The 26,188-nt window shown below is 47.9% G+C and overlaps 1 protein-coding gene across 2 annotated transcripts in view; it reads right to left on the bottom strand.

Annotated features, from left to right (window-relative positions):
• The window catches only part of Top1 (topoisomerase 1), a 439,511-nt gene extending 421,426 nt beyond the window's left edge, over window positions 1-18,085 (bottom strand). For both annotated transcript variants that reach the window (XM_071662223.1, XM_071662230.1), the window contains exons 1-2: window positions 17,956-18,085; window positions 17,653-17,680 (exon numbers count right to left, since the gene is read on the bottom strand). In XM_071662223.1, the coding sequence (XP_071518324.1) occupies window positions 17,653-17,680; window positions 17,956-17,985 (58 nt within the window). In that variant the 5' untranslated portion in view covers window positions 17,986-18,085. The remainder of the gene's footprint in view (window positions 1-17,652; window positions 17,681-17,955) is intronic.
• Between the last annotated feature and the right edge of the window lie 8,103 nt (window positions 18,086-26,188).

Genomic DNA, 26,188 nt, shown 5'->3' with positions numbered 1-26,188 from the left:
ATAACCAGAAACAGGTTCTGTGCTTGGGGGATAATTCAAATTTTTTTAAAGTAAATACTTATAATATTTGGTTAGGATGCTATCTCCACATGATCATCAGTTATGGTGCCACTTTTATATTACATAAAGGGCCATTTGCACCATTTTTTCTTGACTTTTACTTAAAGAATTCTTCATGTCTCTTGTCTTCATGCTGAGGAATACTTTCTCCTGATTGTCTTTTTCCTAGAAATATATTTGTACTCTTCCATACATTTCACATTCCTGTGGGATGATCTAGACATCCAGTATTGTATTCATTTACTTTACACTTATCTAATACTACATCTGTTTATTCATAAAACTAATAGGGGAGAAAGACTACCTTCCACGCATTCCTCACGTGTCTTAGAAGGCGACTAAAGGGGACGGGAGCAGGAGGCCAGAAACCCTCCCCTCCTTGTATCTTGACTTTCTAAAAGGGGAAACAGAAGAAGGAGTCACGCGGGGAGTGCTCATCCTCCTCGAAGGCTCAGATTGGGGTGTCTAAATGTGTGTGGATGTAACCAAGATGAGAAAAAAGGAGAGATAGGTAGTATGTTTGAGGAAAGGAATCTGGATGTTTTGGCTCTCAGTGAAACGAAGCTTAAGGGTAAAGGGGAAGAGTGGTTTGGGAATTTCTTGGGAGTACAGTCAGGAGTTAGTGAGAGGACAAGAGCAAGAGAAGGAGTAGCACTACTCCTGAAACAGTTGTGGGAGTATGTGATAGAGTGTAAGAAAGTAAATTCTAGATTGATATGGTAAAACTGAAAGCTGATGGAGAGAGATAGGTGATTATCGGTGCATATGCACCTGGGCATGAGAAGAAAGATCATGAGAGGCAAGTGATTTGGGAGCAGCTGAATGAGTGTGTTAGTGGTTTTGATACACGAGACCGGGTTATAGTGATGGGTGATTTGAATGCAAAGGTGAGTAATGTGGCAGTTGAGGGAATAATTGGTATACATGGGGTGTTCAGTGTTGTAAATGGAAATAGTGAGGAGCTTATAGATTCATGTGCTGAAAAAGGACTGGTGATTGGGAATACCTGGTTTAAAAAGCGAGATATACACAAGTATACGTAAGTAGGAGAGATGGCCAAAGAGCGTTATTGGATTACGTGTTAATTGATAGGCGCACGAAAGAGAGACTTTTGGATGTCAATGTGCTGAGAGGTGCAACTGGAGGGATGTCTGATCATTATCTTGTGGAGGCGAAGGGGAAGATTTGTAGGGGTTTTCAGAAAAGAAGAGAGAATGTTGAGGTGAAGAGAGTGGTGAGAGTAAGTGAGCTTGGGAAGGAGACTTGTGTGAGGAAGTACCAGGAGAGACTGAGTACAGAATGGAAAAAGGTGAGAACAAAGGACGTAAGGGGAGTGGGGGAGGAATGGGATGTATTTAGGGAAGCAGAGATGGCTTGCACAAAAGATGCTTGTGGCATGAGAAGCATGGGAGGTGGGTTGATTAGAAAGGGTAGTGAGTGGTGGGATGAAGAAGTAAGATTGTTAGAGAAAGAGAAGAGAGAGGCATTTGGACAATTTTAGCAGGGAAAAAATGCAAAAGAGTGGGAGATGTATAAAAGAAAGAGGCAGGAATTCAAGAGAAAGGTGCAAGAGGTGAAAAAGAGCGCAAATGAGAGTTGGGGTGAGAGAGTATCATTAAATCTTAGGGAGAATAAAAAGATGTTTTGGAAGGAGGTAAATAAAGTGCGTAAGACAAGGGAGCAAATGGGAACTTCAGTGAAGAGGGCTAATGGGGAGGTGATAACAAGTAGCGGTGATGTGAGAAGATGGAGTGAGTATTTTGAAGGTTTGTTGAATGTGTTTGATGACAGAGTGGCAGATATAAGGTGTTTTGGTCAAGATGGTGTGCAAAGTGAGAAGGTTAGGGAAAATGATTTGGTAAACAGAGAAGAGATAGTAAAAGCTTTGCGGAAGATGAAAGCCAAAAAGGGTGCAGGTTTGGATGGTACTGCAGTGGAATTTATTAGAAAAGGGGGTGACTGTATTGTTGACTAGTTGGTAAGATTATTTAATGTATGTACGATTCATGGTGAGGTGCCTCAGGATAGGCGGAATGCTTGCATAGTGCCATTGTACAAAGGCAAAGGGGATAAGAGTGAGTGCTTGGGAAGTGAGTCAGTTGTTGTTCGCTGATGATACAGCGCTGGTGGCTGATTCATGTGAGAAACTGCAGAAGCTGGTGACTGAGTTTGGTAAAGTGTGTGGAAGAAGAAAGTTAAGAGTAAACGTGAATAAGTAGGGTTGAGGGTCAAGTCAATTGGGAGGTGAGTCTGAATGGAGAAAAACTGGAGGAAGTGAAGTGTTTTAGATATCTGGGAGTGGATCTGGCAGCGGATGGAACCATGGAAGCGGAAGTGGATCATAGGGTGGGGGAGGGGGCGAAAATTCTGGGGGCCTTGAAGAATGTGTGGAAGTCGAGAACATTATCTCGGAAAGCAAAAATGGGTATGTTTGAAGGAATAGTGGTTCCAACAATGTTGTATGGTTGCGAGGCGTGGGCTATGGATAGAGTTGTGCGCAAGAGGATGGATGTGCTGGAAATGAGATGTTTGAGGACAATGTGTGGTGTGAGGTGGTTTGATCGAGTGAGTAACGTAAGGGTAAGAGAGATGTGTGGAAATAAGAGCGTGGTTGAGAGAGCAGAAGAGGGTGTTTTGAAGTGGTTTGGGCACATGGAGAGAATGAGTGAGGAAAGATTGACCAAGAGGATATATGTGTCGGAGGTGGAGGGAACGAGGAAAAGAGGGAGACCAAATTGGAGGTGGAAAGATGGAGTGAAAAAGATTTTGTGTGATCGGGGCCTGAACATGCAGGAGGGTGAAAGGAGGGCAAGGAATAGAGTGAATTGGAGCGATGTGGTATACCGGGGTTGACGTGCTGTCAGTGGATTGAATCAAGGCATGTGAAGCGTCTGGGGTAAACCATGGAAAGCTGTGTAGGTATGTATATTTGCGTGTGTGGACGTATGTATATACATGTGTATGGGGGAGGGTTGGGCCATTTCTTTCGTCTGTTTCCTTGCGCTACCTCGCAAACGCGGGAGACAGCGACAAAGTATAATAAATAAATAAAATAATAAGTTTGTTGAGTATTCCTGGTAAATTATATGGGAGGGTATTCATTGAGAGCGTGAAGGCATGTACAGAGCATCAGATTGGGGAAGAGCAGTGTGGTTTCAGAAGTGGTAGAGGATGTGTGGATCAGGTGTTTGCTTTGAAGAATGTATGTGAGAAATACTTAGAAAAGCAAATGGATTTGTATGTGGCATTTATGGATCTGGAGAAGGCATATGATGGAGTTGATAGAGATGCTCTGTGGAACGTATTAAGAACATTTGGTGTGAGAGGCAAGTTGTTAGAAGCAGTGAAAAGTTTTTATCGAGGATGTAAGGCATGTGTACGTGTAGGAAGAGAGGAAAGTGATTGGTTCTCAGTGAATGTAGGTTTGCGGCAGGGGTGTGTGATGTCTCCATGGTTATTTAATTTGTTTATGGATGGGGTTGTTAGGGAGGTGAATGCAAGTTTTGGAAAGAGGGTCAAGTATGAAGTCTGTTGTGGATGAGAGAGCTTGGGAAGTGAGTCAGTTGTTGTTCGCTGATGATACAGTGCTGGTGGCTGATTCATGTGAGAAACTGCAGAAGCTGGTGACTGAGTTTGGTAAAGTGTGTGAAAGAAGAAAGCTAAGAGTAAATGTGAATAAGAGCAAGGTTATTAGGTACAGTAGGATTGAGGGTCAAGTTAATTGGGAGGTAAGTTTGAATGGAGAAAAACTGGAAGAAGTAAAGTGTTTTAGATATCTGGGAGTGGATCTGGCAGCGGATGGAACCATGGAAGCGGAAGTGAATCATAGGGTGGGGGAGGGGGCGAAAATTCTGGGAGCCTTGAAGAATGTTTGGAAGTTGAGAACATTACCTCGGAAAGCAAAAATGGGTATGTTTAAAGGAATAGTGGTTCCAACAATGTTGTATGGTTGCGAGGCATGGGCTATGGATAGAGTTGTGCACAGGAGGGTGGATGTGCTGGAAATGAGATGTTTGAGGACAATATGTCGTGTGAGGTGGTTTGATCGAGTAAGTAATAATAGGGTAAGAGAGATGTGTGGAAACAAAAAGAGTGTGGTTGAGAGAGCAGAAGAGGGTGTTTTGAAATGGTCTGGTCACATGAAGAGAATGAGTGAGGAAAGATTGACCAAGAGGATATATGTGTCAGAGGTGGAGGGAACGAGAAGCGGGAGACCAAATTGGAGGTGGAAAGATGGAGTGAAAAAGATTTTGCGTGATCGAGGCCTGAACATGCAGGAAGGTGAAAGGCGTGCAAGGAATAGAGTGAATTGGAACGATGTGGTATCCCAGGGTTGACATGCTGTCAATGGATTGAACCAGGGCATGTGAAGCATCTGGGGTAAACCATGGAAAGTTCTGTGGGGCCTGGATGTGGAAAGGGAGCTGTGGTTTTGGTGCATTATTACATGACAGCTAGAGACTGAGTGTGAACGAATGGGGCCTTTATTGTCTCTTCCTATCGCTACCTCGCACACATGAGGGGGAGGGGGTTGTTATTCCATGTGTGGCAGGGTGGTGATGGGAATAAATAAAGAGAGACAGTATGAATTATGTACATGTGTATATATGTATTTGTCTGTGTGTGTATTTATATGTGTACAGTGAGATGTATAGGTATGTATATTTGCGTGTGTCCCACCCACACACACATGTATATACATACACGTCCACACATAGCACATATACATACCTATACATCTCAATGTATACATATATATACACACACAGACATATACATATATACCCATGTACATTTTTGGGAGAATAAAAAGATGTTTTGGAAGGAGGTAAATAAAGTGCGTAAGACAAGGGAGCAAATGGGAACTTCAGTAAAGGGGGCTAATGGGGAGGTGATAACAAGTAGTGGTGATGTGAGAAGGAGATGGAGTGAGTATTTTGAAGGTTTGTTGAATGTGTTTGATGATAGAGTGGCAGATATAGGGTGTTTTGGTCGAGGTGGTGTGCAAAGTGAGAGGGTTAGGGAAAATGATTTGGTAAACAGAGAAGAGGTAGTAAAAGCTTTGCGGAAGATGAAAGCCAGAAAGGGTGCAGGTTTGGATGGGGTTGCAGTGGAATTTATTAAAAAAAGGGGGTGACTGCATTGTTGACTGGTTGGTAAGGTTACCTTATGTATGTACGACTCATGGTGAGGTGCCTGAGGATTAGCGGAATGCTGGCATAGTGCCATTGTACAAAGGCAAAGGGGATAAGAGTGAGTTCTCAAATTACAGAGGTATAAGTTTGTTGAGTATTCCTGGGAAATTATATGGGAGGGTATTCATTGAGAGGGTGAAGTCATGTACAGAGCATCAGATTGGGGGAGAACAGTGTGGTTTCAGAAGTGGTAGAGGATGTGTGGATCAGGTGTTTGCTTTGAAGAATGTATGTGAGAAATACTTAGAAAAGCATATGGATTTGTATGTAGCATTTATGAATCTGGAGAAGGCATATGATAGAGTTGATAGAGATGCTCTGTGGAAGGTATTAAAAATATACTATGTGGGAGACAAGTTGACAGAAGCAGTGAAAAGTTTTTATCGAGGATGTAAGGCATGTGTACGTGTAGAAAGAGAGGAAAGTGATTGGTTCTCAGTGAATGTAGGTTTGTGGCAGGGGTGTGTGATGTCTCCATGGTTGTTTAATTTGTTTGTGGATGGGGTTGTTAGGGAGGTGAATGCAATAGTTTTGGAAAGAGGGGCAAGTATGCAGTCTGTTGTGGATGAGAGAGCTTGGGAAGTGAGTCAGTTGTTATTCGCTGATGATACAGCGCTGGTGGCTGATTCATGAGAGGAACTGCAGAAGCTAATGACTGAGTTTGGTAAAGCGTGTGAAAAAAGAAAGTTGAGAGTAAATGTGAATAAGAGTAAGGTTATTAGGTACAGTAGGGTTGAGGGTCAAGTCAATTGGGAGGTAAGTTTGAATAGAGAAAAACTGAAGGAAGTGAAGTGTTGTAGAGATCTGAGAGTGGATTTGGCAGCGGATGGAACCATGGAAGCGGAAGTGAATCATAGGGTGAGGGAGGGGGCAAAAATTCTGGGAGCCTTGAAGAATGTGTGGAAGTCGAGAACATTATCTCGGAAAGCAAAAATGGGTATGTTTGAAGGAATAGTGGTTCCAACAATGTTGTATGGTTGTGAGGCATGGGCTATGGATAGAGTTATGTGCAGGAGGGTGGATGTGCTGGAAATGAGATGTTTGAGGACAATATGTGGTGTGAGGTGGTTTGATCGAGTAAGTAATAATAGGGTAAGAGAGATGTGTGGTAATAAAAAGAGAGTGGTTGAGAGAGCAGAAGAGGGTGTTTTGAAATGGTTTGGTCACATGGAGAGAATGAGTGAGGAAAGATTGACCAAGAAGATATATGTGTCAGAGGTGGAGGGAACGAGGAGAAGTGGGAGACCAAATTGGAGGTGGAAAGATGGAGTGAAAAAGATATTGAGTGATCGGGTCCTGAACATGCAGGGGGGTGAAAGGCATGCAAGGAATAGAGTGAATTGGAACAATGTGGTATACCGGGGTCGACGTGCTGTCAATGGATTGAACCAGGGAATGTGAAGCGTCTGGGGCAAACCATGGAAAGTTCTGTGGGGCCTGGATGTGGAAAGGGAGCTGTGGTTTCGGTGCATTATTACATGACAGCTAGAGACTGGGTGTGAATGAATGGGGCCTTTGTTGTCTTTTCCTAGCGCTACCTAGCACACATGAGGGGAGAGGGTGTTGTTATTCCATGTGTGGCGGGGTGGCAATGGGAATGAATAAAGGCAGACAGTATGAATTATGTACATGGGTATATATGTATATATCTGTGTGTGTATATATATGTATACAATAAGATGTATAGGTATGTATATGTGGGTGGGTTGGGCCATTCCTTCATCTGTTTCTTTGCGCTACCTCGCTAACGCGGGAGACAGCGACAAAGCAAATACATAATTCATACTGTCTGCCTTTATTCATTCCCATCGCCACCCCGTCACACATGGAATAACAACACCCTCCCCCCCTCATGTGTGCGAGGTAGCGATAGGAAAAGACAACAAAGGCCACATTCATTCACAGTCAGTCTCTAGCTGTCATGTAATAATGCACCGAAACCACAGCTCCCATTCCATATCCAAGCCCTACAGAACTTTCCTTGGTTTACCCCAAACGCTTCACATGCCCTGGTTCAATCCACCAACAGCACGTCGACACCGGTATACCACATTGTTCCAATTCACTCTATTCCTTGCACGCCTTTCACCCTCCTGCATGTTCAGGCCCCGATCACTCAAAATCTTTTTCACTTCCTCTTTCCACCTCCAATTTGGTCTCCCACTTCTCCTTGTTCCCTCCACCTCTGACACATATATCCTCTTGGTCAATCTTTCCTCACTCATTCTCTCCATGTGACCAAACCATTTCAAATCACCCTCTTCTGCTCTCTCAACCACACTCTTTTTATTACCACACATCTCTCTTACCCTATTATTACTTACTCGATCAAACCACCTCACACCACATATTGTCCTCAAACATCTCATTTCCAGCACATTCACCCTCCTGCACACAACTCTATCCATAGCCCATGCCTCGCAACCATACAACATTGTTGGAACCACTATTCCTTCAAACATACCCATTTTTGCTTTCCGAGATAATGTTCTCGACTTCCACACATTCTTCAAGGCTCCCAGAATTTTCACCCCCTCCCCCACCCTATGATTCACTTCCACTTCCATGGTTCCATCAGCTGCAATAAATTTCATATTTAAATATTTCATCAATTTCTCTACTTATCCAACATGGCATATCACTCGCATTACTTTTCATCTTTCTTTATTCCTGAAGTTACTTCACATTCCCTCAACTGTGTCCACTCTAAGAACCTAATCCAGTTTACAATAACTGTACCTGGCACATTCTATGAAGTTAGCAACCCTAAAATACGATATCAAGGAGAGGAAGAGAGGGAGGAGCAGAACAGGTAGGAGGAAGAACATGTTTATGAGTACTTAAGAGATTTTGTCAAAGGGCAGGGACAAGTAGCACTCAACAAAGGAAAATCCAGAATTAAGAACAAGTCATGTGTTCCATGCTATGTATGACATGGAAAGACAATATGTTTGTGGGATGATAGCTCGTGGCCTATGTCTGTGTGAGGCAGAAAGAGGACTGCTGCCTGGGTGAAAGGAGCATAATCTGAAAGCGACTGAATTTCTGGCTAACTCTGCAGCCATCACTAACCCTGTTAATACACAGCTATGTAGTACAGGTAATATACCTCCCTGGCCACTGGCTGCCAATCACCTAAGACATAAAAGAGGAAGAGAGGATGTGGGAGAAGGGAAGTACCTACTTAACTAAATACTGCAAAAGGGCAAAGCTAGAACACACCACTCACCTAAATATAAACCTACGGTTAAGAGTAACATGTAAGTTATGTGATGTCAAGTTTTATGGACAGAGTGTGTTTAACGACAAAATGCCTGCAAATCACGTGCGGCTGAGGTACAAAAGATAGCAACTTGGGCCAAGGAAGGAAACTTGACAATAATTGAAATGCTGGCAAGAAATAAGAAGGGGAGGAGAGGGTAGAAAGGCAAAGGAAAATGGGAAAGGGGAAAATGAGATGAAGGGGAAGGAGTAAAAGTAGGATGAGAATGGGCATGGGAAAAGTAGAATAGGAGGAAGAGGAGCATGCTGGGTAACTTGCACCAAATTTAGACAAAATGGCAGTTAACAAACAGTACTCAGAGCATGTCCTCCCACTGAAGGAGAGGGTTGGGGGAGGGAAGATGTAAGTAGAGGAGAGCAGGGAGGAAGACAGGAAGGAAAGGATGGTATAGAGGGTGGGAGATGAGGAATGGCAGGATGGGGGAGTGACAACATACTGAGAAGTCCCAACTAGATTTTGCCAAAGGCAGGGATATTGCATAGAATCCACCACACATTCTGCTCAGTGAATGTAGAGGGATAGGTGGAGGAGGAAAGGAAAGTGTTGAGGCTGGGTGGGGAGGGAGGAGGAGGAGGAAAAAAGGAAAGAGGGAGCAGAAGTGGAGGTAAGAGAGGGATTACATGGGAAGGGCAGACAAAAGAAGGCTTGATAGTTCATATGTTTTCAGGTCTTAATTTGTATGTGAAAGAGGTAGAATAGTACAGCTGAAGACACCAGCACACCCACCACTCCCTACAACAGCTAGCAGAAAAAGGAATACTTAATATATATTTATTTATTTATTTTGCTTTGTCGCTGTCTCCCGCCTTAGCGAGGTAGCACAAGGAAACAGATGAAAGAATGGCCCAACACACCCACATACACATGTATATACATGCACGTCCACACCCACAAATATACATACCTATACATCTCAATGTACACATATATATACACACAGAGACATATACATATATACACATGTACATATTTCATACTTTCTGCCTTTATTTATTCCCATCGCCACACAAGGAATAACAACCCCTTCCCCCCCTCATGTGTGCGAGGTAGCGCTAGGAAAAGACAACAAAGGCCCAAGTCGTTCACACTCAGTCTCTAGCTGTCATGTAATAATGCACCAAAACCACAGCTCCCTTTCCACATCCAGGCCCCACACAACTTTCCATGGTTTACCCCAGACGCTTCACATGCCCTGGTTCAATCCATTGACAGCACGTTGGCCTCGGTATACCGCATCGTTCCAATGCACTCTATTCCTTGCACGCCTTTCACCCTCCTGCATGTTCAGGCCCCGATCACTCAAAATCTTTTTCACTCCATCTTTCCACCTCCAATTTGGTCTCCACTTCTCATTCCCTCCAACTCTGACACATATATCCTCTTAGTCAATTTTTCCTCACTCATTCTCTCCATGTGACCAAACCATTTCAAAACACCCTCTTCTGCTCTCTCAACCACACTCTTTTCATTTCCACACATCTCTCTTACCCTTACATTACTTACTCGACCAAACCACCTCACACCACATATTGTCCTCAAACATCTCATTTCCAGCACATCCACCCTCCTACGCACAACTCTATCTATAGCCCACGCCTCGCAGCCATAAAACATTGTTGGAACCACTATTCCTTCAAACATACCCATTTTTGCTTTCCGAGATAATGTTCTCGACTTCCACACATTCTTCAAGGCTCCCAGAATTTTCGCCCCTTCCCCCACCCTATGATTCACTTCCGCTTCAATGGTTCCATCCGCTGCCAGATCCACTCCCAGATATCTAAAACACTCCACTTCCTCCAGTTTTTCTCCATTCAAACTTACCTCCCAATTGACTTGACCCTCAACCCTACTGTACCTAATAACCTTGCTCTTATTCACATTTACTCTTAACTTTCTTCTTTCACGCATTTTACCAAACTCAGTCACCAGCTTCTGCAGTTTCTCACATGAATCAGCCACCAGCGCTGTATCATCAGCAAACAACTGACTCAACTTCCCAAGCTCTCTCATCCACAACAGACTGCATACTTACCCCTCTTTCCAAAACTCTTGCATTCACCTCCCTAACAACCCCATCCATAAACAAATTAAACAACCATGGAGACATCACACACCCCTGCCACAAACCTACATTCACTGAGAACCAATCACTTTCCTCTCTTCCTACACGTACACATGCCTTACACCTCAATAAAAACTTTTCACTGCTTCTAACAACTTGCCTCTCACACCATATATTCTTAATACCTTCCACAGAGCATCTCTATCAACTCTATCATATGCCTTCTCCAGATCAATAAATGCTACATACAAATCTATTTGCTTTTCTAAGTATTTCTCACATACATTCTTCAAAGCAAACACCTGATCCACACATCCTTTACCACGTCTGAAACCACACTGCTCTTCCCCAATCTGATGCTCTGTACATGACTTCACCCCCTCAATCAATACCCTCCCATATAATTTACCAGGAATACTCAACAAACTTATACCTCTGTAATTTGAGCACTCACTCTTATCCCCTTTGCCTTTGTACAATGGCACTATGCAAGAATTCCGCCAATCCTCAGGCACCTCACCATGAATCATCCATTCATTAAATAACCTTACCAACCAGTCAACAATACAGTCACCCCCTTTTCTAATAAATTCCACTGCAATACCATCCAAACCTGCTGCCTTTCCGGCTTTCATCTTCTGCAACGCTTTTACTACCTCTTCTCTGTTTACCAAATCATTTTCCCTAACCCTCTCACTTTGCACACCACTTTGACCAAAACACCCTATATCTGCCACTCTATCATCAAACACATTCAACAAACCTTCAAAATACTCACTCCATCTCCTTCTCACATCACCACTACTTGTTATCACCTCCCCATTAGCCCCCTTCACTGAAGTTCCCATTTGCTCCCTTGTCTTACGCACTTTATTTACCTCCTTCCAAAACATCTTTTTATTCTCCCTAAAATTTAATGATACTCTCTCACCCCAACTCTCATTTGCCCTCTTTATCACCTCTTACTACTTTCTCTTGACCTCCTGCCTCTTTCTTTTATACATCTCCCACTCATTTGCATTTTTTCCCTGCAAAAATCGTCCAAATGCCTCTGTCTTCTCTTTCACTAATAATCTTACTTCTTCATCCCACCACTCACTACCCTTTCTAATCAACCCACCTCCCACGCTTCTCATGCCACAAGCATCTTTTGTGCAAGCCATCACTGCTTCCCTAAATACATCCCATTCCTCCCCCACTCCCCTTACCTCCTTCGTTCTCACCTTTTTCCATTCTGTACTCAGTCTCTTAATAAGGGCAAATTATAATACAATAATGGGTTTCTCTAAGAGAAGACCTGAACCTAAAACAGAAAATATAAATTAATTTATAAGGTCTAAATACATTTTTTTCCTTTTTGGTACAGGCTTATTTAAGAATAGTTAACAATGAAACATGTCTACCTTGATTTATGGGTATTGATAAGCTTCAAATATGCTACAGCTAGTGGTAATTAATTCATGTTCGAAAACTCTATAATGGGGGGAGACAAGAGGAATGGGAATGGAGCAAGTGCAATAGGTGAGGGAGAGATGAGTGGAAGGGAGGGGTGGAGAGAGGGAGAAAGCAGAGGAAGGTGGGGGAGAAAGAGATGAAGGATTGACAGGGAGTGAGAAAGTTAGTTTAGCATACCTTTACAACACACTTTAAAAATCAAACAGGGAGTGAGAAAGTTAGTTTAGCATACCTTTACAACACACTTTAAAAATCAAACAGGGAGTGAGAAAGTTAGTTTAGCATACCTTTACAACACACTTTAAAAATCAAACAGGGAGTGAGAAAGTTAGTTTTGCATACCTTTACAACACACTTTAAAAATCAAACACTCATGATTACTCTAAGTTTCTCGTGTGAGCACTTTTATGCAAGGGAAAAAAAACTTAGTGTGAAAAAATTACACATCCACACCTGCGAAAAGCAGAAAAACTATTTCAATTAAATCCTATAACAATTACAAATGAAACATGACGGAATGTTGTGTATATTACAAAGGTGGGTTCACTAGATCGGTGCTAATTAAAAAAGTGGGTTCACTAGAACGGTGTTCATTAAAACGGTGGGTTCACTAGAACGGTGTTCATTAAAACGGTGGGTTCACTAGAACGGTGTTCATTAAAATGGTGGGTCACTAGAACGGTGTTCATTAAAATGGTGGGTTCAATAGAACGGTGTTCATTAAAATACTGGGTTCACTAGAATGGTGTTCATTAAAACGGTGGGTTCACTAAAACGGTAGATTCACTAGAACGGTGTTCATTAAAACGGTGGGTTCACTAGAACGATGTTCATTAAAACGGTGGGTTCACTAAAACGGTGTTCATTAGAACGGTGGGATCATTAAATGCTAGGTTCACTAGACAGGTGTTCATTAAAACGGTGGGTTCACTAGAACGGTGTTCATCAAAACCGTGGGTTCACTAGAACGGTGTTCATTAAAGCGGTGGGTTCACTAGACCGGTGTTCATTAAAACGGTGGGTTCACTAGAACGGTGTTCATTAAAACGGTGGGTTCACTAGAACGGCGTTCATTAGAACGGTGGGTTCACTAGAACGGTGTTCATTAAAATGGTGGGTTCACTAGAACGGTGTTCATTAAAGCGGTGGGTTCACTAGAACGGTGTTCATTAAAGCGGTGGGTTCACTAGAACGGCGTTCATTAGAACGGTGGGTTCACTAGAACGGTGTTCATTAAAATGGTGGGTTCACTAGAACGGTGTTCATTAAAGCGGTGGGTTCACTAGAACGGCGTTCATTAGAACGGTGGGTTCACTAGAACGGTGTTCATTAAAATGGTGGGTTCACTAGAACGGTGTTCATTAAAGCGGTGGGTTCACTAGAACGGTGTTCATTAAAGCGGTGGGTTCACTAGAACGGAGTTCATTAAAATGGTGGGTTCATTAAAACGGTGGGTTCACTAGAATGGTGTTCATTAAAACGGAGGGTTCACTAGAACGGTGTTCATTAAAACGGGGGATTCATTAGGACGGTGTTCATTAAAACGGTGTGTTCAATAGAACGGTGGGATCACTAGAGTGGTGGGTTCACTAGAACGGTGGGTTCACTAGACCGGTGTTCATTAAAACGGTGGGTTCACTAGAACGGTGGGTTCACTAGACCGGTGTTCATTAAAACGGTGGGTTCAATAGAACGGTGGGTTCATTAGAATGGTGTTCATTAAAACGGTGGGTTCACTAGAACGGTGTTCATTAAAACGGTGGGTTCACTAGACCGGTGTTCATTAAAACGGTGGGTTCACTAGACCGGTGTTCATTAAAACGGTGGGTTCAATAGAACGGTGGGTTCATTAGAACGGTGTTCATTAAAACGGTGGGTTCACTAGAACGGTGTTCATTAAAACGGTGGGTTCACTAGACCGGTGTTCATTAAAACGATGGGTTCACTAGAACAGTGGGTTCATTAGAACGGTGGGTTCACTAGACAGGTGTTTATTAGAAGGGTGGGTTCACTAGACAGGTGTTTATTAGAAGGGTGGGTTCACTAGACAGGTGTTTATTAGAAGGGTGGGTTCACTAGACAGGTGTTTATTAGAAGGGTGGGTTCACTAGAAGGGTGGGTTCACTAGACAGGTGTTTATTAGAAGGGTGGGTTCACTAGACAGGTATTTATTAGAAGGGTGGGTTCACTAGACAGGTATTTATTAGAAGGGTGGGTTCACTAGACAGGTATTTATTAGAAGGGTGGGTTCACTAGACAGGTGTTTATTAGAAGGGTGGGTTCACTAGAAGGGTGGGTTCTTCATCGGTAACACACGTGGACGGTAGACGCTGCTGCCGCCGACAAAATGTTATGTCACTTGCGCTCGGAAGTGTACTGGTGTCCGTACGGTGCGTCCAAGAATCTATATTGTATATATATATATATATATATATATATATATGCGAACTTGATCATTTTAATGCATTACTTGTCGAAGTCGGCGCCAGGTGGTAGAGTTGGGACAGTGGGAGGGGTGTTAGGGAAGGTAATGACACACTGCTACACACGACTCTCGCCTGTATGGACATGCATCCTTCACCTTTGGATGTGATCAATAAGTCTGGCTACAATATTACACATCCACCATTCTCATGTGTAGCTAACACGAGGCACGCAGGGAGGGGGGACTGGCAGACACAGCGGCCAATTTAAAGGCCCTGCAGACGGTTTACACGACCTAACCTAACCACACACACACACACACACACGACCTAACCTAACCACACACACACACACACACACGACCTAACCTAACCACACAAACACGGTTTACATACACACGACCTAACCTAACCACACAAACACGGTTTACATACACACGACCTAACCTAACCACACACACACGGTTTACATACACACGACCTAACCTAACCACACACACACACACACACACGACCTAACCTAACCACACAAACACGGTTTACATACACACGACCTAACCTAACCACACAAACACGGTTTACATACACACGACCTAACCTAACCACACAAACACGGTTTACATACACACGACCTAACCTAACCACACACACACGGTTTACATACACACGACCTAACCTAACCACACACACACACACACACACGACCTAACCTAACCACACACACACACACGACCTAACCTAACCACACACACACGGTTTACATACACACGACCTAACCTAACCACACACACACACACGACCTAACCTAACCACACACACACGGTTTACATACACACGACCTAACCTAACCACACACACACGGTTTACATACACACGACCTAACCTAACCACACACACACGGTTTACATACACACGACCTAACCTAACCACACACACACACACGACCTAACCTAACCACACACACACGGTTTACATACACACGACCTAACCTAACCACACACACACACACGACCTAACCTAACCACACACACACGGTTTACATACACACGACCTAACCTAACCACACACACACGGTTTACATACACACGACCTAACCTAACCACACACACACGGTTTACATACACACGACCTAACCTAACCACACACACACGGTTTACATACACACGACCTAACCTAACCACACACACACGGTTTACATACACACGACCTAACCTAACCACACACACACACACGACCTAACCTAACCACACACACACACACGACCTAACCTAACCACACACACACACACACACGACCTAATCTAACCACACAAACACAATCTATGAGCAACATTGAGAAGCATCTCATTATTATTTACTTGAGAAGTCGAGCAATAGTGGGGGGCTAAGCGGTACAATATGTACTATCATAGTATTTTGTGAACGATCTACACTACATTAACTACCTACAACTTAATGGTCATCCACCTGCTACACCAACACGAAATTCACACCACCAAAATGTTATACAAACATGACGTGTACACATGTTTCCTGCAGCACATGGTAGCTACCACCTAGCTGGGACCTGCCAGGTGGTGGTGTGGCCGGGTCCTGCCAGGTGGTGGTGTGGCTGGGACCTGCCAGGTGGTGGTGTGGCTGGGACCTGCCAGGTGGTGGTGTGGCTGGGTCCTGCCAGGTGGTGGTGTGGCTGGGACCTGCCAGGTGGTGGTGTGGCCGGGTCCTGCCAGGTGGTGGTGTGGCTGGGACCTGCCAGGTGGTGGTGTGGCTGGGACCTGCTAGGTGGTGGTGTGGCTGGGACCTGCCAGGTGGTGGTGTGGCTGGGACCTGCCAGGTGGTGGTGTGGCTGGGACCTGCCAGGTGGTGGTGTGGCCGGGTCCTGCCAGGTGGTGGTGTGGCTGGGACCTGCCAGGTGGTGGTGTGGCTGGGACCTGCCAGGTGGTGGTGTGGCTGGGACCTGCCAGGTGGTGATGTGGCTGGGACCTGCCAGGTGGTGGTGTGGCCGGGTCCTGCCAGGTGGTGGTGTGGCTGGGTCCTGCCAGGTGGCGGTGTGGCTGGGACCTGCCAGGTGGTGGTGTGGCTGGGACCTGCCAGGTGGTGGTGTGGCTGGGACCTGCCAGGTGGTGGTGTGGCTGGGACCTGCCAGGTGGTGGTGTGGCCGGGTCCTGCCAGGTGGTGGTGTGGCTGGGACCTGCCAGGTGGTGGTGTGGCTGGGACCTGCCAGGTGGTGGTGTGGCTGGGTCCTGCCAGGTGGTGGTGTGGCTGGGACCTGCCAGGTGGTGGTGTGGCTGGGACCTGCCAGGTGGTGGTGTGGCCGGGTCCTGCCAGGTGGTGGTGTGGCTGGGACCTGCCAGGTGGTGGTGTGGCTGGGACCTGCCAGGTGGTGGTGTGGCTGGGACCTGCCAGGTGGTGGTGTGGCTGGGACCTGCCAGGTGGTGGTGTGGCCGGGTCCTGCCAGGTGGTGGTGCGGCCGGGTCCTGCCAGGTGGTGGTGTGGCCGGGTCCTGCCAGGTGGTGGTGTGGCTGGGACCTGCCAGGTGGTGGTGTGGCTGGGACCTGCCAGGTGGTGGTGTGGCTGGGACCTGCCAGGTGGTGGTGTGGCTGGGACCTGCCAGGTGGTGGTGTGGCCGGGTCCTGCCAGGTGGTGGTGTGGCTGGGACCTGCCAGGTGGTGGTGTGGCTGGGACCTGCCAGGTGGTGGTGTGGCTGGGACCTGCCAGGTGGTGGTGTGGCTAGGACCTGCCAGGTGGTGGTGTGGCTGGGACCTGCCAGGTGGTGGTGTGGCTGGGACCTGCCAGGTGGTGGTGTGGCCGGGTCCTGCCAGGTGGTGGTGTGGCCGGGTCCTGCCAGGTGGTGGTGTGGCCGGGTCCTGCCAGGTGGTGGTGTGGCCGGGTCCTGCCAGAGACAGAGTCCCCACGCCACCCTGGACTCTGACGCCAGACTCGCCTCTTGCACAACACTCACTAATTCTACATTCTCGCCTTTAAGTTGGGCCATTTTCACATCAATATCCTTGTTCACACTCAAGTTTTAGTGATGGTGAAGTGGTAGGAATCTTGGGTAATGACAGGGAGTCAATATGGTGTCATGTGGTGGCTGGTCACGATTGCCAGAAACAAAGTCCCAAGCCAATGCGGGACTTAGTCTCCGGACGGCCTTGCCGCTTCCACTTACCGTTCGATACTGCCTCTAGGCTGCCATCCTGAAAGAAATAGAGAACGCTATTAACATTAAAGTTATACCAGCATATGAAAAGTCACAAAAATTATCCACATTTTTCATAACAGTTGTGCTCTACTTATGAGGGAAACGGGTTCAACGTACGAACTTAGTCCCGGCAGCCATCTTCCACTTACCGACTTACTACGACTATCACTAAACTTTCATGGGTTAAATATGCCAAATATGCTATTTTCAAACAATTCTGCTCTTCTATATCATACACAAAGACACCAGGATAGCCAGAACAGTACTTACCGGCAAAGCAAAGTCTTCAGTATCAGACATCACTGGAACCAATGACAAAATTTAACAAAGTCCCTAAGCAGCCGCCTACAACAACAGCTGAGCAGAGCGGCGAGAGACAGAGTACACAAGCTGAGCCTCTGCGCATGCGTTCAACTCTTGCCACTTGCCATCTATTTATGGTATTATTTTTAACCATCTCATTGCCTATCAATTAAAGATAAATATCCAATATTATAAGAATTACTTACGTTTTTATCTGTTGGAATAATTCATCTATAGAATAAGTACTAAGACAAAATAAGGGTTTATGATAATTTTCGTACATCAACCATATCGTTCACACCATCCAGCCCGCCCATTTTAAATGACTTCTCCTTCACCCATTATATAGAAAACATGAACGTCAGTAACATATGTCATGAGCTTGTAATCTTAGTTAAAGTATATGATAATGCCTTAGTATTTCTCACTATATAGCACTTAATTTGCATTCTTAACACCAAAACCTGTCTTGAGTAGCTTTCTCCAGCAATTTAGGAATGTTTTCAATTTGAGGCTATCACAACCAACATTAAATACCAAATGTTCTGTCCCTATCATCCCAAACAACTGATTAAATATATACAATTTGAAAGAGTTCCGTTGATCTCACATCAGTGTGTTCTATGAGATCATTAAATCGAATACTTTATATGAAGGAAGCATTATAATGTCTTAAAATGATTACATCAGTCGCCAGGAGCTGCATTAAAACCAGCTAGTAAGCAAGATGGATCGTTGGTTTTTAAAGTGTATCTGAACTCGTCATAACAGCTGTATCAGAGCCCTGCATTAGAATAGACATCCGTCGTCTATTACTGCTAATTACTCTTTATACAAATAGATGGCTAACGTTTCTTACAACACTATGTTTTCTCTTCTTATAAGCTCCACCTCAATATCTCCAAGGGTAGAGAGGCAACTACAACAATAACTCATCAAAATGCAACTCATGAGAAATGTGTTAGTACACATGAAATGAGACGAGGAAGGAGATGTGTGGTACGCCTATACAAGAAGAGTTACGTTACGTTACTTGGCTTACAGACGATGCAAGAGCAGCAGCAGCAGGAGAGGTGAGGTGTTACCTGGTCTTGTGATGATGCAGCAGCAGCAGCAGCAGGAGAGGTGAGGTGTTACCTGGTCTTGTGATGGTGCAGCAGCAGCAGCAGCAGGAGAGGTGAGGTGTTACCTGGTCTTGTGATGGTGCAGCAGCAGCAGCAGCAGCAGGAGAGGTGAGGTGTTACCTGGTCTTGTGATGGTGCAGCAGCAGCAGCAGCAGGAGAGGTGAGGTGTTACCTGGTCTTGTGATGGTGCAGCAGCAGCAGCAGCAGCAGGAGAGGTGAGGTGTTACCTGGTCTTGTGATGGTGCAGCAGCAGCAGCAGGAGAGGTGAGGTGTTACCTGGTCTTGTGATGGTGCAGCAGCAGCAGCAGCAGGAGAGGTGAGGTGTTACCTGGTCTTGTGATGGTGCAGCAGCAGCAGCAGCAGGAGAGGTGAGGTGTTACCTGGTCTTGTGATGGTGCAGCAGCAGCAGCAGCAGGAGAGGTGAGGTGTTACCTGGTCTTGTGATGGTGCAGCAGCAGCAGCAGCAGGAGAGGTGAGGTGTTACCTGGTCTTGTGATGGTGCAGCAGCAGCAGCAGCAGGAGAGGTGAGGTGTTACCTGGTCTTGTGATGGTGCAGCAGCAGCAGCAGCAGGAGAGGTGAGGTGTTACCTGGTCTTGTGATGGTGCAGCAGCAGCAGCAGCAGGAGAGGTGAGGTGTTACCTGGTCTTGTGATGGTGCAGCAGCAGCAGCAGCAGGAGAGGTGAGGTGTTACCTGGTCTTGTGATGGTGCAGCAGCAGCAGCAGCAGCAGAGAGGTGAGGTGTTACCTGGTCTTGTGATGGTGCAGCAGCCAGCAGCAGCAGGAGAGGTGAGGTGTTACCTGGTCTTGTGATGGTGCAGCAGCAGCAGCCAGGAGAGGTGAGGTGTTACCTGTCTTGTGATGGTGCAGCAGCAGCAGCAGCAGGAGAGGTGAGGTGTTACCTGGTCTTGTGATGGTGCAGCAGCAGCAGCAGCAGGAGAGGTGAGGTGTTACCTGGTCTTGTGATGGTGCAGCAGCAGCAGGCAGAGAGGAGAGGTGAGGTGTTACCTGGTCTTGTGATGGTGGCAGCAGCAGCAGGCAGGAGAGGTGAGGTGTTACCTGGTCTTGTGATGGTGCAGCAGCAGCAGCAGCAGGAGAGGTGAGGTGTTACCTGGTCTTGTGATGGTGCAGCACGCAGCAGCAGCAGCAGAGAGGTGAGGTGTTACCTGGTCCTTGTGATGGTGCAGCCAGCAGCAGCAGCAGCAGAGGAGGTGAGGTGTTACCTGGTCTTGTGGTGGAGTGCAGCAGCAGCAGCAGGAGAGGTGAGGTGTTACCTGGTCTTGTGATGGTGCAGCAGCAGCAGCAGCAGGAGAGGTGAGGTGTTACCTGGTCTTGTGATGGTGCAGCAGCAGCAGCAGCAGGAGAGGTGAGGTGTTACCTGGTCTTGTGATGGTGCAGCAGCAGCAGCAGGAGAGGTGAGGTGTTACCTGGTCTTGTGATGGTGCAGCAGCAGCAGCAGCAGGAGAGGTGAGGTGTTACCTGGTCTTGTGATGGTGCAGCAGCAGCAGCAGCAGGAGAGGTGAGGTGTTACCTGGTCTTGTGATGGTGCAGCAGCAGCAGCAGGAGAGGTGAGGTGTTACCTGGTCTTGTGATGGTGCAGCAGCAGCAGCAGGAGAGGTGAGGTGTTACCTGGTCTTGTGATGGTGCAGCAGCAGCAGCAGCAGGAGAGGTGAGGTGTTACCTGGTCTTGTGATGGTGCAGCAGCAGCAGCAGCAGGAGAGGTGAGGTGTTACCTGGTCTTGTGATGGTGCAGCAGCAGCAGCAGCAGGAGAGGTGAGGTGTTACCTGGTCTTGTGATGGTGCAGCAGCAGCAGCAGCAGGAGAGGTGAGGTGTTACCTGGTCTTGTGATGGTGCAGCAGCAGCAGCAGCAGGAGAGGTGAGGTGTTACCTGGTCTTGTGATGGTGCAGCAGCAGCAGCAGGAGAGGTGAGGTGTTACCTGGTCTTGTGATGGTGCAGCAGCAGCAGCAGCAGGAGAGGTGAGGTGTTACCTGGTCTTGTGATGGTGCAGCAGCAGCAGCAGGAGAGGTGAGGTGTTACCTGGTCTTGTGATGGTGCAGCAGCAGCAGCAGGAGAGGTGAGGTGTTACCTGGTCTTGTGATGGTGCAGCAGCAGCAGCAGGAGAGGTGAGGTGTTACCTGGTCTTGTGATGGTGCAGCAGCAGCAGCAGCAGGAGAGGTGAGGTGTTACCTGGTCTTGTGATGGTGCAGCAGCAGCAGCAGCAGGAGAGGTGAGGTGTTACCTGGTCTTGTGATGGTGCAGCAGCAGCAGCAGGAGAGGTGAGGTGTTACCTGGTCTTGTGATGGTGCAGCAGCAGCAGCAGCAGGAGAGGTGAGGTGTTACCTGGTCTTGTGATGGTGCAGCAGCAGCAGCAGGAGAGGTGAGGTGTTACCTGGTCTTGTGATGGTGCAGCAGCAGCAGCAGCAGAGAGGTGAGGTGTTACCTGGTCTTGTGATGGTGCAGCAGCAGCAGCAGCAGGAGAGGTGAGGTGTTACCTGGTCTTGTGGTGGTGCAGCAGCAGCAGCAGCAGGAGAGGTGAGGTGTTACCTGGTCTTGTGATGGTGCAGCAGCAGCAGCAGCAGGAGAGGTGAGGTGTTACCTGGTCTTGTGATGGTGCACCAGCAGCAGCAGCAGCAGGAGAGGTGAGGTGTTACCTGGTCTTGTGATGGTGCAGCAGCAGCAGCAGCAGGAGAGGTGAGGTGTTACCTGGTCTTGTGATGGTGCAGCAGCAGCAACAGGAGAGGTGAGGTGTTACCTGGTCTTGTGATGGTGCAGCAGCAGCAGCAGGAGAGGTGAGGTGTTACCTGGTCTTGTGATGGTGCAGCAGCAGCAGCAGCAGGAGAGGTGAGGTGTTACCTGGTCTTGTGATGGTGCAGCAGCAGCAGCAGGAGAGGTGAGGTGTTACCTGGTCTTGTGATGGTGCAGCAGCAGCAGCAGCAGGAGAGGTGAGGTGTTACCTGGTCTTGTGATGGTGCAGCAGCAGCAGCAGCAGGAGAGGTGAGGTGTTACCTGGTCTTGTGATGGTGCAGCAGCAGCAGCAGCAGGAGAGGTGAGGTGTTACCTGGTCTTGTGATGGTGCAGCAGCAGCAACAGGAGAGGTGAGGTGTTACCTGGTCTTGTGATGGTGCAGCAGCAGCAGCAGGAGAGGTGAGGTGTTACCTGGTCTTGTGATGGTGCAGCAGCAGCAGCAGCAGGAGAGGTGAGGTGTTACCTGGTCTTGTGATGGTGCAGCAGCAGCAGCAGCAGGAGAGGTGAGGTGTTACCTGGTCTTGTGATGGTGCAGCAGCAGCAGCAGCAGGAGAGGTGAGGTGTTACCTGGTCTTGTGATGGTGCAGCAGCAGCAGCAGCAGCAGGAGAGGTGAGGTGTTACCTGGTCTTGTGATGGTGCAGCAGCAGCAGCAGGAGAGGTGAGGTGTTACCTGGTCTTGTGATGGTGCAGCAGCAGCAGCAGCAGGAGAGGTGAGGTGTTACCTGGTCTTGTGATGGTGCAGCAGCAGCAGCAGCAGGAGAGGTGAGGTGTTACCTGGTCTTGTGATGGTGCAGCAGCAGCAGCAGCAGGAGAGGTGAGGTGTTACCTGGTCTTGTGATGGTGCAGCAGCAGCAGCAGCAGGAGAGGTGAGGTGTTACCTGGTCTTGTGATGGTGCAGCAGCAGCAGCAGGAGAGGTGAGGTGTTACCTGGTCTTGTGATGGTGCAGCAGCAGCAGCAGCAGCAGGAGAGGTGAGGTGTTACCTGGTCTTGTGATGGTGCAGCAGCAGCAGCAGCAGGAGAGGTGAGGTGTTACCTGGTCTTGTGATGGTGCAGCAGCAGCAGCAGCAGGAGAGGTGAGGTGTTACCTGGTCTTGTGATGGTGCAGCAGCAGCAGCAGCAGGAGAGGTGAGGTGTTACCTGGTCTTGTGATGGTGCAGCAGCAGCAGCAGCAGGAGAGGTGAGGTGTTACCTGGTCTTGTGATGGTGCAGTAGCAGCAGCAGCAGGAGAGGTGAGGTGTTACCTGGTTTTGTGATGGTGCAGCAGCAGCAGCAGCAGCAGGAGAGGTGAGGTGTTACCTGGTCTTGTGATGGTGCAGCAGCAGCAGCAGGAGAGGTGAGGTGTTACCTGGTTTTGTGATGGTGCAGCAGCAGCAGCAGCAGCAGGAGAGGTGAGGTGTTACCTGGTCTTGTGATGGTGCAGCAGCAGCAGCAGGAGAGGTGAGGTGTTACCTGGTCTTGTGATGGTGCAGCAGCAGCAGCAGCAGCAGGAGAGGTGAGGTGTTACCTGGTCTTGTGATGGTGCAGCAGCAGCAGCAGCAGCAGGAGAGGTGAGGTGTTACCTGGTCTTGTGATGGTGCAGCAGCAGCAGCAGCAGCAGGAGAGGTGAGGTGTTACCTGGTCTTGTGATGGTGCAGCAGCAGCAGCAGCAGGAGAGGTGAGGTGTTACCTGGTCTTGTGATGGTGCAGCAGCAGCAGCAGCAGGAGAGGTGAGGTGTTACCTGGTCTTGTGATGGTGCAGCAGCAGCAGCAGCAGGAGAGGTGAGGTGTTACCTGGTCTTGTGATGGTGCAGCAGCAGCAGCAGCAGCAGGAGAGGTGAGGTGTTACCTGGTCTTGTGATGATGCAGCAACAATAGTACCCATCCCTCCATCCCACTCCTACATTCCTGCACTCCAACACAACCACATCCCCATCCCAACACAGCTGAATCCTAATACAGAAAAGGATCATGTCTACACTCGGCCCCCCTCCATCGTTATCCTCCTGTACCGCCAGAGAAGCACATGTTATACTCCTCCACCCCAACCTACATTCCCCCCCCCCCCCACACACAACCACACCTCACCCCTACCAATCTGCACCTCCATACAGCCATGACCTCATTCCTACACTCCTGCACCCTTACACACACACACCCATACCCCTTGAAACCTACCCCCTTCCCCCCCCCCCACAAAACCATACTCTCACCCCTGAACACCTGTAATTCCACACAACGGAACTCCCATTCCTACACTCCTTCACCCAATACAAACACCATCACACTTCTTCACCCACTCACAATCACACCCCTGTTTTCTATACTCTTGAGTCCCCACACAACCCCACCCACACCCTCAGGGTTCTCCACCCCTAAACACTAAACACACCAACCCCTACAAATCCGCACCCTCACACAACCATATCCCTACCCCTACACACCTGCAACCCCATACAACCATACCCCAATCCCTACACTCCCGCACCCCCACAGAACCAAACCCCAATCTCCTACAAACCTGCACAACCACACAACAGTACCTCACCCCTACACTCCTGCAACCCCACAAAACCACTCCCCAACCCTATACTCTTGCACCCTCACACAACCATATCCCTACCCCTACACACCTGCACCCCCATCCTACACTCCTGCAACCAAACACAACCAAACCTGCACCCATATATGCCTGTATCCCCAGAGAACCACAAGAAACGTTTACAAATCTGTACCCTCACACAGCCACACCTTAATCCGTACACTCTTCCACCCCCACAAAACAACACCCACTCCCTTACACTCCTGCCTCTCCATACCCTCACCCCTACACTCTTGCACCCCAAAACAACCACACCCCATCCATACACACCTGTATCCCCACACAGCCACACTCCACCCTTACATTCCTGTACCCCACCCGTACACTAATGCACCCCACAGAACCACATCCCCACTCCTACACCCCTGCACCACCACACAACAACACCTCACCCCTACATAACTGCACCACAAAGAATCATACAACCAACCCTACATTTCTGAACCCCAACCTACAATCCTGCAGCACCACACAACCATACCCTCATCCCTACACTCCTGCACCCCCACACAACGAAACCCACGCCCCTTCACTCCTGTACCTTCATAAAACCACACCCCTCCCCTACAAACCTGAATCCCAACAAACAAACCCTACCACTACACTCCTGCACCACCAGAGTACCATAACCCCACATTATACTCCTGCTCCCCTACACAACCACACGCCCAACCCCAACAAATCTGCACCTCCTCACAACCACCCCATTCCTACACTCGTGCACACCCATACAAACACACCCCCACCCACCCCTACACACCTGTAATCCCACACAACGGCACCCCCACCCCTACACTCCAACAAAACCAAACCCCCATCCCTACCCACCTACAACCCCACAGAACCACACCCCCGTAACCCCACTCCTACACAAAAACACCCAACCCGTACACTACTGCACCCCACAAACCGCATCCCCACTCCTGCACCCCCACACAACAACACCCCACCGTTACACAACTGCACCCCAAAGAATCATACCCCCCACATTCCTGCACCCCAACCTACAATCCTGAACCCCACACAACCATATCCACATCCCTACACTCCTGCACACCCACACAACGAAACCCACACCTCTACATTCCTGCAGCCCCATAAAATCATACCCCACCCCTACACTCCTGCGCCTTAACACATCTACACCCTCACACCTACAGATTCGCACCCTAACACAACCACAATTTACCCCTACATACCAGCACCCCTACCCTTACAATCCTGCACATCCTAACAACCACACCCCCACTCCTACAACCCACACAACCACAACCCCAGCGCTACACTCCAGTAATCCCCACAAAAGCACAATCCCATCTCAACACTCCTGCAACCCCACCAAACCACGCCCGCCAACACTACACACCTGCACACCCTCACAACCACACCCCATCCCTACAAACCTGCAACCCCACACAACGGCACCCATGCACCCACGCAACCACACTTTCACTTCTACACTCCTGCACCTCCACACAACCACAGCCCCCACCCCTAGACTCCTGCAACCCCAGGAAACCACACACCTACCCTTATGTTCCTGCACCCCTACACAACCTACACCAGTCCAGACAACCACACCTTCATTCCTACACTCCTGCACCCCTACACAACCATACCCCAAATCTACACTCCTGCAACCCTACGCAACCATACCCCAAATCTACACTCCTGCAACCCTACAGAACCGCAAACCCTACCCCTATACACCTCCACCTCCACACGACTACAACCTCACCCCTACACTCCTC

This window comes from Panulirus ornatus, chromosome 1 (genome assembly GCF_036320965.1).
Source record: "Panulirus ornatus isolate Po-2019 chromosome 1, ASM3632096v1, whole genome shotgun sequence".
NCBI classification, from domain to species: Eukaryota; Metazoa; Arthropoda; class Malacostraca; order Decapoda; family Palinuridae; genus Panulirus; species Panulirus ornatus.
This window is presented reverse-complemented; position numbering and strand designations above follow the sequence as displayed.